Source organism: Nannobrachium achirus, assembly GCF_963921795.1.
Source record: "Nannobrachium achirus genome assembly, chromosome: 4".
Taxonomy (NCBI): Eukaryota; Metazoa; Chordata; class Actinopteri; order Myctophiformes; family Myctophidae; genus Nannobrachium; species Nannobrachium achirus.
Window position 1 is genome coordinate 19,892,664 of NC_137813.1, and position 16,004 is coordinate 19,908,667.

General features: G+C 41.5%; 1 protein-coding gene across 3 annotated transcripts; it reads left to right on the forward strand.

Annotated features, from left to right (window-relative positions):
* Positions 1–3,213: 3,213 nt before the first annotated feature.
* On the forward strand, positions 3,214–15,164 carry fbxw9 (F-box and WD repeat domain containing 9). Of its 3 annotated transcripts, none has more exons than XM_080724083.1 (10): positions 3,214–3,598; positions 4,934–5,041; positions 6,054–6,201; positions 7,671–8,097; positions 9,052–9,362; positions 10,013–10,217; positions 10,979–11,127; positions 11,973–12,176; positions 12,895–12,960; positions 13,448–15,164. In XM_080724083.1, the coding sequence occupies exons 2-10, from the start codon at positions 4,947–4,949 to the stop codon at positions 13,517–13,519; spliced, it is 1,677 nt and encodes a 558-aa protein (XP_080580209.1). In that variant the 5' UTR covers positions 3,214–3,598; positions 4,934–4,946; the 3' UTR covers positions 13,520–15,164. The 3 variants fall into 3 exon arrangements, with proteins under 3 accessions (XP_080580209.1, XP_080580210.1, XP_080580211.1); XM_080724084.1 differs by having other exon boundaries at positions 4,939–5,041; XM_080724085.1 differs by having other exon boundaries at positions 4,944–5,041.
* Positions 15,165–16,004: the final 840 nt, after the last annotated feature.

The following is a 16,004-nucleotide window of genomic DNA, read 5'->3' on the forward strand; positions in this document are numbered from 1 at the left end:
CAGTAATAATATTACCAATGTTAAGGTATAGATTTTTTTTTCCCTTCTCTCCAATAAGTGATTTTAGGACTGTAAACGGCTTGCTACAGTAAGCAAACAGTGTAATGAAGATAATTGTTAATCAATGGTGAAATGAGCAGGTAAGATTAAGGCCATAGGATTAGCTTTAAGGTAGCTCCTAAAATGGATTGTATAGGTATCATGGGGAGGGAGGTGGGGTGGACATCTTAATTACAGTATTTGGGATCCATATCCTAGTGTTCCTGCCAGTCCATATCTGTGTTAGAGGATGTTTTTTTCCCCCCTCATGTGAGCTTTTTGTAGAGTAAGGCTATGAATGACACTCGATTCCGGCCATCGAGACCCATTCTTTGGCGGTCGTGAACAATGTTGCATGCTTTTGGATAATGTTTGCTTTTTTTATTTTATTTTTTTATTAGACTATCATACAACAGATCCCCCTCTTGAGGGTCTGCCTTTAAGAGCTTTGTCGATGGCAATGCAACTTATGCTGCTGAAATGGCAGCCGTGCGATTCCAGCTAAAGATCAAACACGGCGACGGTCGTCGCCATTTGCCATATACACACCCGTTGATACTGTGTAGGATATGCCTGGGAATATACCGACTTCTTTATCCGAATAATTTCCTTCTGCCCTGACATTGGTTAGCATATGTGAGGGGAGTGGTTGTCTGTATCCAGCTGTATCTTCTTGTCATTGTCCATAGTGGACTATTCTGTTGAATTGAATGTGTGACTGTGTGTATGTATGTGTTTACTGCTTAAGCCTGATTTATACTTGGTGTCTCACAATGAAAATGGATGAACAAGGTCGTGTGTCTCAATGTGACACATTGTGCGCTTGTAGATCTATTTTTTTAGGCATGACATGCGCAATCAAGTGTAAATCAGTCGTTAGACTTTTAACTTGCACCAGCTCTCACCCGATGTGATGTCATAGGCAGAGCCTGCATCATGCTTGAGATAAGAGGCCACACGGAGAATCTGCATTTACCTGCCAGTTACCATCTCAGTTTGTGATTGTCAGAATATACAGTAGGTCACTCAGAGCTACTTTTAAAATGTAGGCATTCAATACTAATAAAGAAAATGCTTTTTCTTGTCGGGAAGAGTCTTTGGACACCAGCTACTATCTATGAATATCATTTCTAGGTAGACACCGGTGTAGATTATTTCATTTTATCCATGCTACATGGAATGTCATATTTTTGACTCTTAAACACTTTTGTAAGCCGCTGCACCCAAAAGGGTGAACACTAATGGTATATTCTATAAGGGTAAACTGGTAGGTAAGCGTTGATTGGTAGGTGGCCTCTTTCAGGTCTTTAGAACAGATGTGCACAGAGAACTGACTTAACCACATGAACCCTGTCGTCCCTGTTCCGTGGGAAACGGTCAGCAAAAGTAGCTTATCTACAAGCTCTCGAACTTGGGGGTGGGGTATTTTTGGTTAAGATATTTACTGTAGAAGGAAAAGAAGTAGAGGGCCTAGTATTACATAATCATATAGGTCGGTCTCAAATGTACACTAAATAGAGCAGGGAAATTCTCTTACCTTTTTTTTTTCTTTCAAAATGTGCTGGCATTTATACACTTTAACAGGAAGAGACAAAAGGCGAATCTTAATTATCAGAGCTGGGGCAATCATCTCAAGTTTGACAAAAGGCTTCAACAAACAAGGATATTGAACTGTGTTCCTGCCTTGGGGCACTCTGGCCGACTAAGTATATGGGGTTTAAGTGGTTAAACTCAGTCATTGCATGGCGCTCTAGTGTGACACTGGTCTTAAAACCATAAAGAAGAGGGTGAAAAGTCTAGACTTTGTCACCCTTTGCAATGTAGCGATATGCTAATCTCGATGTACAAGCGAAATCTCATTCTCAAATGTAAGTTTTCCACAGGTTGAGGTTTTTTTTCTTTAAACCTTTTTTTTTATCTTATGGCTCATGAGATGTTTATTTTGTTTATTTAATTTGTTTTTTTAATTTATTTTGGTTAATTGAGATTTTCTTTTGATTATTTTTTGTGCGCAAATGCACAAATGTTTTAGACTTTAAAAGTTTTTTTTTCTGCTATGTTCTTTTTATTTAAAGAATTTGTTTTCGTTGTTTTATAGCGGACCATTTTGATTTTGTCAAGGTTAAGTTGTAGGACATGAGTGGGAGAGACTGAGCTTGGTGCATACCTTAAGGGAAGAATGTAAAAAAAAAAACAAGACTCATCCATAATTATGTTCAATCTGAATCAATGAATTTGATGTAGTACCGGTATATTTTTTTCCCCTCAACTGTGGTGCAGGTGGGATGGTTTCTATTTTACTTTTGTGAATGGGAAAATAAAAGGTTTTCTATCAAGCTGGGAATTGGTGGATGTGGGTGTCTTATTTCTTTAATGGAAATGTATATTTTGTACATTCATCTCCATCACCCTCCCTGGCTGGTTGATGGATGGAAACTAGGATTGGACCTCAAAAGCAGGGACAACCTTTTATGGCAGGGAAATGATAATTTTCTTACTAACCAAATTGCACTGAACTGAATGTGTTTTTAAATGATTAGAGCAATAAAGTTGCTTGCTTCTGCTACAGTCACACAGTCCTCCTAGGCAGTGTTATGTAATTTAGTGTACAGTACTACAGTCTCTCGGAGACAGACATTTCCATCACACAATTTTCACATCATGCTTCCGTCAGAGTTTTCTAGCTGGCACTAAACCCTCATGATGATGGGATATGTCTGCCTTTCCTTCTGCTGAATAATCTCAAGCTTGTAAAAACATAGGCTACTAATCTAATTGAAGGAGCATATCTAGAGTTCTAGTGGAAATTCAAAAATATAATTAAAGGCATTTAAAAACATGTTTGCATGAATGGAAATTACGAACGATCTTTCAACCGCTATCTGGTGGTATTACAGACTGGCATTTGAAAATGTTGGCTGCCGAGAGTGTGACAGAAGATAGTTTGTCATTTATGTAGGTAGTTGATGTGCATGCCTTTAGTAAAAAGTTTAGATTTTTATTTTTAATACTGAACACCCCAAATGGTTTGCTCTGGGAAGCTATTGTAAACCACTAGATGGCAGTAATGCCACATTGCAGAAGAAAGCCCGCAGACTCGTGGTGACGAATTTCTCAAGCGCCGGAAGTGGTGTTTTGCATTTTTGTAGTTCGGTATGTGCTGTGAGAAACAGTTCTTCGTTATCCTATGTTCGTTAAAGTTATCAATGAATATCTACCTATATATTTAAGCATTACAATCGTACATTTAAATTTTTTGGGAGAAAGTACTCAATTTATGGCAGCAGGGGTCGTGCCTGCTCCAATCAGCAGCACCTAACTGAGCAAGCAAACATTGGACTCAATAACAGTTGCCTTCCCACCCGGCTGTTGTCTGTCACTGTCTGCAACTGAACTGACTGAACCCCGATCCAAGCTGGACGTGAACATCAGTTCATAAGTTAAACATGAACGGTCTTATTTCTAGCAGCTATTCTCTTCTGAACACGATATAAGCGTACTCTCTCAAATGAACTGACAGACAACATCGACAACAACAACAACAACAAGGAACACTTGGGTAAGTGGCTATGCTTTGTTGTACCACCACTTGAGTAGCCTGGCAAGCCAGCCTCAGACTGCATTCACTCGTTCCTTCACACAATATGAGGGAAAGAATGAGTGAGCACAGTATCAGGGCTGGCTTGCCAGGCTAAGTGCATGTAAAAAAAACACTCTTGAGCCTCCAGAGTAATAATATTTTGATTATACAACTGTTGCCAACAACAAAATATAAAAAAACATTATGAATATGTTGGGGCTCACAAAAAAAGAAACCTGCCAGAGGTGTTGTGCCCGTCTCTGGCTGAAAACAAGTCGATCTGTCACGTTAGTGTAGTGTACTAGTAAGACGCCTAAAGGCGTGCGCCATGTCTTGGCCAGTGATGTATCATACCAGTTTAGTTACCCATACATACACGGAGACCCCTGGTACCCATATGTGGAGATCCATGTACTGTATTATGGAGATATGCTGTGAGCTCCCAAACATGCTTACTCAGTTATTCGTTATATGCCATCTGACATCATACATGCCCATGTATGGAGATCCCTGTCTGTAGAACCAGCTACACAGATATGGGATGATCATGCCTTCCTCCATATATGGGCATTCCCATATGAAGTCCTGTTATATATGGGTTTAATATTGATGACATCAGGCCAGGGATCTCCATATATGGGCATAAAAGGGATTAATTTAGTGTGGTTCCCCTGACATCACAGTGATGTCTGAGCGGTAAAAAAGTAAAAAAGCGTACACGGACGGACAGCCGGAGACATGATGTGCCGTTTCTCATACTAAACTGCGACCTTCGGTCACAACTAGAAATGACTGAAACCTAGGTATGACTCCAATAACGAGGAGATGATTTCTAGACCCTCTTTCTTAATTCAACCAGACAATGCTAATGCTTTCTAGTCGGGGGAATAGTGGGATCTACCAGTATAAAAAGAAAAACATAATACACACACACCCACCATGATCACATCAGTGGTGGTGTTACTGGTGTATTATTTCTACCTTTGGGGTATGATGACTAGCTGCAATCATGCTGATTTGATCGCCTTCTGTATGTCTAGTTTGACCAATCAGGTTGCTTGGTCGGAGCTTTTGTACGTACACAATGCTTAGAATCTTGCAGTCACGTGGTAGTTGGAACAGTTTAGTATATCAGTGGTTCTCAAACTGGATTCCAGGGACTCTGTGGGTTCCTTTAGGGGGGTCTGAATAAATGGACCCATACAAGTCTGTAACTCTGACACTTGTACACACTGTCAGAGTTAAGGGGAAGACCTTGAAATGTGAAAGTTTGAGAAACACTGTACTTTATAACTGTACTGTTTTGTGTTTGAGGGAAGTGAAGGTGATGTCTGAGGAGGAGGTGCATGTGACCTGTGAGCATGCAGAGAGAGGAGGCAACGAGGGTCCTCGTGGCAGGAGCGACCAGGTTGACCTACTGGGGTAAAGTCATTTCATCAACCTGCTTCCAGTGGTGTGAAGTACTTTATTTACAGTAGTACAGCGTTGAGGTAGTTTTTACTTTCCTGGAGTACTTCCAATTTCCAATACTTTACCTTCTACTCCACTGAAAACTTTAGTTGTTACTTTGTAGATTTTGATTATTATGACAAAACATACATTAACCACTTCAGCCCTATTTACATTTCGTCCATTTGAAGCTCTACAAGCTCACAATGCGTTGCATACATATACATTACATAGACATTCGAAATCTTGAAATGGGACATTCTGCATAATGAGTACTTTTACTATTTGGTACTTTAAGTACATTTTGATGCCAATACTATTGTACTTTAGTACATTTTGAATTCCAGACTTTTACTTTTAAGGTTGCAGTCACACCGAGGTACCTATGAGCGTGGATTCCCCATTCCACCAAATGCATTTCTATGGGAATGGAGCTTTTTTGGAGAAATCCTCTACTGGCATGAAACCGTTCCATTCCCATTGAAATGCATTGGTGGGATGGGGAATCCACTCTCATAGGTACTTTGGTGTGATGGCAGCCTAACATAGTATTTCTACATTGCAGTATTGATACTATTACTTAAGAAAAACATTTGAGTACTTTTTCCAGGCACTGCCTGCTTGAATTAGCCCTATTCACGACCCGCCCACTCAGCATCCCCCGGGTGCTGAAGTCACGTTTTGAAGGGGAAAATCCTACTTTAAGCCTATAGAGTTAACACAGAAATCGCAAATTTAATGCAATTTCCGAATAGTAAAGTATAAAATACGGCTAGCATGATCAAGAACACATGATAGTAAAAGGCACAAAGCATTATAATTTACTTTACTGTTCGAAATAATGATTTGTTGGCTTTCAGTCCAGCTATTTCTGTTATAGTTTCCCCTTCTAAATTGATGTCAGCACCCGGGGGATGCTGAGAAATTTGCTGGGTGGGCGGGTCGTGAATAGGGCTAATTCCATTTGCCCCCATATGTCTTCCAGTGTTCTCTCCAGCACTGGCCCCTCCTCTACAGAACTGAGCCCCTCCCCTTCTGTTGAGGACAGTGGCTTGTTGTCGTTGCCATGGGAGATGGTGGCCCGCATCGCCTCGCACCTCCCTGCACAGTGTGTCATCAATGTGCTGCCAAAGGTTAGTTTGTGTCCCTTTGGAGGGAATGGTGAAGTAGACCAGTTGTTCTCAACGTGTGGGTCGGGACCCCCAGGGGGGGGGGGGGGGGGTAAAGTGACAATTTAAGGACTTATGTAATTTTTAATACTTAAACAAAATAAAAAAAGCATTACTGCGTCAAAAGTAGTCGACAAACTAACCTGTTAACTCATTGACTGCCAAGGCACGAGTTTCACGAGTTATTACAGTACTCCCAGGCTGCCACAGCCCGAGTTTCCCGAGTTGGAAGCCAAAAATTCTAAAAATGCCTCAAATGTATTAGGCATGATCGCAATTGCGAAATTGCATGTTTAGCCCCATAACAAACACATCTTTCAAAATGTCAAAAATGGCTGTTTTGTCTGACTTTGAAGGCTTGTATCTCATGAATGCCTGAACGGATTTCCAAGAGGATTTTTTTGTTTGAAAGCTGTTAAAAAGTACTACACATATGGTGCATGATCTAGGCATGGGCGTGCACGATCTTTGCACTAAAAATTGATCCGTGCACTAGAAATTTAGGAAGGTGGCAGTGTTTGTTTTGTCTGACTTTGAAGGCTTCTATCTCATGAATGCCTGAACGGATTTCCAAGCGGATTTTTTTGTTTGAAAGCTGTTAAAAAGTACTACACATATGGTGCATATATGGTGCATGGGCGTGCACGATCCGTGCACTAAAAATTGATCCGTGCACTAGAAATTTAGGAACGTGGCATCCTGGTACTTGGCGGCCATCTTGAAAAGGGCATTCAATGAGTTAAAAACCGGTCAAACATTGGCCAAATTGCTAAATAATATAAGAAACAGGGAAAATTGTGTTGTGATACAGAACTGGTATCTTTGTTTTATTTTATTGGCCAGTTGTGAGTGACTGTGTGGCTGACCACCATCTGAATTTAAATAATGTGTTAATTTCTGTTAAATGGCTTTATTATTAGTACTATTAGTACTGTAATAATTACTATAACATCTCCATGTCTCTTCAGTTTTTTATGAACAAGAAAAAAAAAATATATATATATATATATATATATATATACAGTACTGTATATATATATATATATATATATATATATATATGATTAGATTTATTTCTTAGTCGCCTCTTGTCTTGATTGTTTAAACATGACGTCATGGGCCGCTATGCTCTAGCCTGACGGGTCAGGGTGTTGTGCGGTCTGGTTTATTAACGAGGCTAGCTATGCTTGATAACAGGCCCAACAAGCCCAAAGCGTACTGATACCGGGTCTCAATAAATTTGTTATCAAGTTTGTAGTGGATTCAGGTTTCTACTCTATACCCCCAATACTGGTCATAAACAACCTCTCTCCAAATAATGTCTTATTATCAAGGACGATGATACACGAAAGTAGAACAAGAAGCCTTGTTGTGTAGAACAAGGAGATTACTAAGATTTCTCTAGATGGAATGATGCTGTCTCCTTTGTCCAGGTGTGCCATGCGTTGGGAAACGTTGGCAAAGACGGCATAGCCTGGCAGCTCCGCGCTCGCAGGCTGACCGGCTCCCGGGCTACCTTCCCTGTGGGCCCAAAGGAAGACTTTGACTGGCCCGCGGCCTGCCTGGAGATGGAGGAGCTGATAAGCTGCTGGGCAGGCCAAGCCGACTGGGTGGCCAAGCAGACCCAGGAAGATGAGAGCGAGTGGGGGAGAGGGGGCCACGATGAGCCAAGGCCAGGGGAGGGTGTTGAAGAGGGGGTGGGGGTGGCCGCCCAAGAGGTGGCTTTCGGCGTTCACGAAGTACTGGAGGTGGAGGGCGAAGAGGGAGACATGCAGCCGGAGAGAGGCAGGGAACCGCTGGCAGGAGCGAAGGTGGAGGAGGAGGCAGCAGGTCTGATGGAGGGAGAAAGGTGTGAGGGAGGTAGGCCTGTCACAACTCACAATTATTACATAATCGTCTAATCGCAATAATTTGAGCTAATCGCAATTATGTTTGCATGATCTTCATAATCGCCAATAATCATTTACATATTGAAAATGTTTCATATATTTTAAAAACATGTGGAAATAGCAGATCTACAAGCGTTTTGAGCTTGTAGATCGTCTATTCATGGGTTGCATTTGTAGTCCTCCACCAGCCATTTTGAGGACCACACAGGTGTTTTGATTAACGTAGAACATTGGTTCTCTGCCACTCAGACAAATTGAACACCTGTGTTGGTCCTCAATATGGCCGGTTTAGGACTACAAATGCAACCCATGAATTTCCATTAATGTTTATTTTTAAGTGTTTATTATGTGTCATTTGTCATATCTGCCCCAAGCAACTTTTGTTTGTGAAGGCTGAAAGCCAAACAGAAATGTACATTTTATTTAGATTTGAATTAATATTACAAAACATATATTAACCACTTCAGCCCTATATACATTGCCATTTTAAATAGCCGCCCCATATATACAAGCTCACAATGCATCGCATTGTAGATCTGCTATTTTCAAAGGAATTGTATCCGTTTTCTGCATTTGAAAACGTTCTGCAGTATTGAGTACTTTCTACTTTTGGTACTTAAAGTACATTTTGATACCAATACCAGTGCTCAAGTACATTTTGAATTCCGGATTTTTACTTGTAAGGGTGCCCTCACACCAAAATACCCAGAGTGGAATCCACCAATGCATTTCAATGAGAATGGAGCGTTTTTCGCCAGTAGAGGATTTCTGCAAAAAAAAACGCTTCATTCTCATTGAAATGCATTGGCGGATTCCACTCTAGGTATTTTGGTGTGTGGGCACCCTAACAGAGTATTTCTTCTTTGCAGTATCAATACTTTTACTTAATAAGTAAATAACTTGAGTACTTTTTCCACCACTGGAGCCGACGGGCCGGAGCGCCCGGCAGACCCGGGGAACCCGGGCGATGACGGAGGAGGAGGAGAGGTGATGGAGATGGAGGTGGAGCACGGCGTGCCTCCCAGATCCCCCAGCCCGCCGCCGGCCCTGGAGCGCATCGCCCTGCCCTCGGCCCACATCGGCCACGTCAACGCGGTGCACCTGCTGGGCGGCCAGGGGGCGGTGTGCGCCTCGGCCTCGCGGGACAGGAACGTGGTCCTGTGGGACCTGCGCGCGGGCACCCGCGGCACGCTGCTGAGCACGCTGGCGGGGAAGGGCCTCTACACCAGCCACCAGGTAGGGCTGGGCGATATGGAAAAATATATACCACGATGATATCACAACATTTGGTTTCATTTGTTTACTGTCAGAGTTAAGGGGAGACCTTGACGTTTTCAAGTTTGAGAACTACTGATTTAGACCAAATTACAGGTTTAAATGAATTCTGAAATAAATCTCTGTATTAATAATTCAACAGGATGTTTTATAAGGCTCCCTCATTGTATCACGATATATATACGATATCATGGAAACATTGTATCGTCTCAACAATATTTATCCAGGGGCGTCACAAGGGGGGGAAAAGTGGGACTGAGTTACTAGGGCCCAAGGTGGAGGGGCCTTAATTATGTTATACTTAAGCTATTAAAAAATAGCTGATCTACAAGCTCGCAGCGTGGCACCGAGTGCCGCGCTGCGAGCTTGTAGATCTGCTATTTTTGAAAAGTCGTGAAAATGTGTTCAAATCTTTGGGGGTCCGTGGCCAAATACATATCATTTTGGGTGTCCTTCACATGAAAAAGTTTGAGCACCAGTGACATAGAAACATAGTTTAAAAAAAGAAAAAAACTTAAAAGGATTTGAAATATTCAAAGACTTGTTTCGATATTCAAAGACTGGTACGACACCCCTGTATTTATCACTATATCACCCACCCCTACCACCAGGGCTGGGTGTGGTGTCTGGCGGCCCGAGGCCCGCTGCTAGCCTCGGGGAGCTTCGACAGCACCGTGCGGCTCTGGGACCTGGAGGCGGGCGGGGCGGAGAACGGCATCATCAGCACCGGTGCCGCCGTGCTCTGCCTGTCCTGTCAGACGGACGTGCTGCTGGCCGGGTTGTACGACAAGCGGGTCAACATCTACGACACCAGAGGTCAGTCAGACCGGGTACTTGTTTCCCGTCGATTGCATGTCTTTTTTTGCTTAACCACACAAACCCTAGAGTACCTATTCCGAGGGCAAAGGAAAGTTAAGAGATCTTCGAGCTCACAGTGCGCAACAAAGCAAAGTGTTGTGAGCTTGTAGATCGCTTATCTTCAGCAAAGTGATGCGCAGAGAGAGAGGGGAGAAACAAAGAGCAGACACAGAGCCAACCCCGACTGACTAAGCATTACTTTACCAAACACAGGGATGCTGACAGAACCCTCGCTAAAAGCCCCAGGACAAAAGTCCACTCGTCTTCGACAATTTGCCCTCCAGGCCCCCAAACTGTGGAATAAACTCCCTGTCGCACTTAGAACAACAGACTCACTCCCTAGCTTCCGCCGTGGACTGAAGACTCACCTTTTCAGACTCCACCTAAACCCATAGCACTACTGAAACACTCAATGACCATACATGAAGCTAGTTAGCACTTTTTTGGTTTTTAGAAACTTTTTTACTGACTATATTGTTTTTCTAGATTGATATTCATATGCATTTGTTATATTATTGTTGATGTTCTGACGTATTATCTTGTTTATTATAGTGATGTATTATCTGCTTATTGTAAGTCGCTTTGGATTAAAAGCGTCTGCTAAATGCCTAAACTGTAAACTGTAAACCAAATATAGGGGGTTTATGTGCTTAAAGTAAACAAATTCTGTTAAGAAATTAAGTTACATTTGAAGTTAATATCATGCGTTTGTGCTGCAGCCCCTCAGCCGCTGGTAAAGAGTCTTCGTCTCCACGGCAAAGCGGTGATGTGCGTGGCTGCAGATGACCAGTACATTATCTCTGCCAGTGAAGATCACACCGTGGCCCTCTACGACCGCAGGGCAGGGAAGATGCTGAAGAAGCTCCGGGTAGAGATAAGACTGACATGCACTCATACGTTACTGCTTGTTTAGACCATTGGGTCTCAACCTATATAGGCTGTGACTCCCCCAAAATAATCATATTTGAACTGGGGATATCCCCACCCTGACAAGCACTTGGAATGTATTTGTTTGACTCGGTTCCACAGATATTGTGGAAAAGGCTCACAACGCCTAGTGTTGTTTTAGCTCTCTTTCTTGTATTATTTGATGATTTGGCCAATGTTTGTATAGTTTTAGTTGGTTGATTACTGTTGATGCAGTAACAGTCTTTTTCTTAGCTTTTTTTGTATTTAGGCCTAGAATTATTGAATGCATTAGCTATTGAAAAATAGCAGATATACAAGCTCACAGCGCGGCACCGAGTGCCGCGCTGCGAGCTTGTAGATCTGCTATTTTTGAAAAAGTCGTGAAAATGTGTGCAAATCTTTGAATATATGTATTTTCAAAGCGAACGATTGTAACTCAAATGTTGCTTCTGGGTGGTCCCTGGAACTAAATATTTTGAGATGGAGGTCCGTGGCCAAATAAATATCAGTTTGGGGGTCCTTCACATGAAAAGGTTTGAGAACCACTGACATAGTAGTCTCACAAGAACAGACTAACTGAGCTCCAGTTAAGTGAAAAGGACCTTTTCTTTGACGATGGCTAGCCAGATTGCTGACATAGAAACATAGGTTTTCCAAATAATCTTAGAAGGATTCAAAAGACACTAATTTTCATGCTTGTATATCTGCTATTTTTCAATAGTTAAAGCATAAAATAATGATACACAAAATGTGTACCCGTTCTGAACGGGTTTAAAAAGGTATTCTTTTCCGTGTCCCGTGCAGCTCAGCTCCTACCTGCTGTCCATGTGCTACAGTGACGGTGAGGTGTGGGCTGGAGACCACAAGGGGGTGCTGCACACCTTCTCCATGCAGGCGGGGAAGCTCAAGCCTGTGTCCCAGTTCCACGTGGGCCACACGTCCCTGGTCACCGGGATCCACCGCTCCCCCGGCAGCCTCTACACCTGCTCCTCTGACGGAACCGTCAAGGTGGTTGTCATTAGGGCTGTCACCATTATGTCATTTTACATGACGATTAATTGTCACTCAAGTAATTGCGGTTAACAATTATCGTGTTTTTGTCCTTGACAATTAGCCAGTAGCTATGCCCCTCCCCTAAAAGCTTTTGTCCAATGCTAGCTTAGCAACCGGCAGTTTGCCAAGGCAAACCTTGGCAAGCAGGAAGTTATTCTAAGCTAGCATTGGACAAAAGCTTTTTGGGAGGGGCATAGCTACTGGCTAATTGCGTTTTTGGCTTTTAGGCTTTGAAGTTGCACATGGCAGATATGACACATAACCTCAATATACATTGAAATAACTGATATATTTGACAACTTTATACTTAAAAAAGAACATTGATAGTGGAAATAGCCGATCTACGCGTTGTGAGCTTGTAGATCTGCTATTTCCAATATTTTTGAAAATGTTTGAAAATTATGTGAACATTTTTCAACAGGGAAATGATGATGACGATTATGAAAAAATAATTGTGATTATACGATTATGTAATAATTGTGACAGGCCTAGTTGTCATCATCTCAGATCTCACACTGTGACCTTTTTGGGACGGAAAAATAGCCGATCTACAAGCTCACGATCATTGTAGATCTGCAATTTGTTTATTGTATGTTGTCTATGTATTCTTGCATACGACACATAACAACTGTAATAGTTCTTCATCTTCTGTTACTATTTGTTGTCTATTTAGATACATCTCCCGTGTGCGCCTCCAAGGACACTATGCACAGTGTGTCGTCACACCACTGTCAGCGGGGTGAGTGGTCTTTTGTCTCCAGAGGCGTCAATTGGGTATGGCAAGCCTTGGCTACAGGGGAAAATAATAAAATGTACTGTAATCGTGCCAGTTGCTAAGGTATGGCAACATGACGGGTGTCTTAAGACACCCGTCATGTTGCCATACCTTAGCTTTTTGTGAACTGACGCCGCTGTTGGTCCCTGATTATTAAACTGCTTTTGTGATGATTTTAGTTAGTAATTGAATGCCCTTCTTGACCATACTAAAGCGTCACACAAAAGCAGCAAAAGTGGCAGATCCACATGCTCGAAAGCAACATATTTTGACCATGTCTCTCTCTTGGTTGTCCTCAGACAATGTCAATCTGCTACTTTTGTAGTTGCAGGGATCTGACAAGATGTGGCCTGCTTGGTTTCTGTGCATTCTAATGTGATGTTATTCTAATGTGATGTTAATGTCTGTCCTGTCTGTTCTCTCGATCTCCTCCTCTGTCTTTATTCATCAGTTGAGCGTGGAAGCTGGCGTGTTAGCAGTAGCCCCGGGCGATAATGTGGAGGTGTGGCGGGTCCGAAGTTGAAAGACCAAGACTTAATACACATCACTGTACCTTTATGTGAAGACATAACACCAGTGGGGAAAATACAAACATGCCTGTCCTTTCCACATTGTTCCTCTAACACCTGGCTGACTTGAATTCATATCAGCATGGCGTAAGGAATATTTACTATGGTCTTGTATAAAAAAAGAAAACTGTCACAAATGTTACTTGCCGATTGTCATATTGCATTGAACATTGGAACAAGCATGTCACAACGGCCCCTTTTCCACCAGGATTGAACCGGCTCAGCTCTTTCCCCAGTACCAGTTCTAGAACCATAGTTCTTTTGGTGGAAAACATTTTTGTGAGCTTGTAGATCTGCTATTTCCGATATTTTTGGGAAAATAGCAGAAATTACAAATGATGTACTAATGTGATAGACCAAAGGTTGTGAAGTTATGGTTTGCATACAAATAAGCCACATTTTGGTGACACGTACTGTAGTTTGAGCCAATATTCAAAGCTTTCATTGTGTGTGTTTGTTAAAGCCTTGTATTGTTAATTTATTTTTAATTTGTCTTTATTCAAATAATGGTCACACATATCGCCTTAGGAATACAAATGAGTGTTCATAGTGGAGCGTTTTACTATGCATAACTCAGCACTTATTTGAAGGCTGATAACTTACTGAAAGTTTACAGTAACTTGACAATAAAAAAGGCATTCCAGACATTTGCTCGCTTCTAAATCCTAACAACTTTCTGAAATACGTTTGTTTCTATATCAGTGGTTCTGAAACGTATTCATGTCAAGGATCCCCACGTTTATATGTATTAGGCCACTGGTTCCCAAACACTGGGTCGGGACCCATTTGTTGGTTGTTGTTATGGCAAATTGTTATGGGTCCCATTTTGTTTTTAATTAGGCAAAGATCTTCATGAATGAAAAATCAAAAAAAAAATCAATGATTTTTCAGGATTCTCTGAAAACTCGGTTAGGAATTGGAAGGCGTAATTGAAATCGGCCTCAGGTCTAATGGGTTGGACGGCAATCTTCGAGAGCTACACAGAGTCTATGATTATGCCCTCGTTTCCGTTCATGAAAATATATTTTCAAATGTCTCTCTGCTAAGCAGCGAGCTATAATGCTTCGGCTGAGTAGCAATTATTTGAGACAAAGACTGAATGGAAGTTGGTTGCGGGAGGCAGACTTCGTTTTACAGCAGTGTTTATTCTGTTGGCTAAAAAACTATGGATAAACGTTGTCGAGTTACTTTTTTCACTGACAAAACTACCTAAAAACTAAGCTAGGATGATTATGACTAAAACTACAATTCCGTCGGCAAATAAAAACAAATCTTAAAAAATAAAAATAGACTGAAATGTTAGGGAGAGAAGTGGAGAAGAGATCCAGTAGAACTGGACAAGCAATTTTATGTTTGGTTGCGCTCGGCTGTTACGTTCTGAAAATAGCAGATCTACAAGCTCACAGCGCTTCAAGCTTTATTTGCTTGACTATGACTATGACAAGATATTGCACAATACACAGCTTTGAATTGTAAAGGTTTTGATCAATGAGTGTTTGAATTGTTTGCTCAACATTTCACTGATGCAGTATCTCAGGAGTCAGGAACAACCACCTCACATGTTTTTGAAACTTAGCCTTAATGTTTCTGGGCCTTAGGCAGTGCATTGTTACAAAACAAACACACAGTGAAGTCCTGAATAACGACACCACTGTTCCTGAGAACCAACTAAGATTAAAGGAAGAAGCATTATGTACAAAGTCTGTTTTATGTTTTCGGAAGAGCAAAGTTTCCAGATCTTATATTCTTTTGTAGCAGATTATGAAACTATAGGTTTGGTTGATGTGTTGAATACATTGCAGTTTATGTGTGAAACTTACTGTGCAAGTGACAAGGGATTTGTGTTGACTGTAAAACAAAAGGGGCATTTTAGAAGTGCTCAGAATTCAGAACCTATTGGCAATCCTAGATAATTCCACAACATGATCTTACAAGAGTATTTTAACATGATACCTAGGAAATGCCATTTCATAGTTTGATTTCCTCTCTGTGTTTTGCCTGGCTACAGCTGGCATCTACCGGTAACCTTGTTCCCCCCATGGCAACATGACTTGTTATTTGTTAACTTAAACAAAGACTATGTATTCTGTAAAACAATTATAAAACAAAACTGTTTAATTACCATAAAACAAAAACATGTACTCTTTCTTGGAGGCAGTAATTGCCTTCAGGCAAGCACTCTCACCAGTGGAACATACAAAAAAGAAGATAAGTAAGGGGTAGTAGGTTCAGTAGGGGTCATCTCCTGGGGAGCATGAAGATTTTCAAGATATGATGTTTTTAGGTCCAAAGTGTTGGACGGACGGAATGACCAACATGGCCATTCTTGCCATTCATGGGGCCCACTTTCAGCAAGGCTATAAGTATTGAATTTATTATAAATGTACAACATCATTCATATTCACATTTTCACCACTCTTTTGGTCAGAGTTTCACTTA

Excerpts from the sequence above, each read along its gene's own strand:
- fbxw9 (XM_080724083.1), top strand. The coding sequence starts at position 4,947 with ATGTCTGAGGAGGAGGTGCATGTGACCTGTGAGCATGCAGAGAGAGGA. Across the intron at positions 6,202-7,670 it reads TCATCAATGTGCTGCCAAAG|GTGTGCCATGCGTTGGGAAA; the intron begins GTTAGTTTGTGT and ends TCCTTTGTCCAG. Across the intron at positions 11,128-11,972 it reads AGATGCTGAAGAAGCTCCGG|CTCAGCTCCTACCTGCTGTC; the intron begins GTAGAGATAAGA and ends TGTCCCGTGCAG.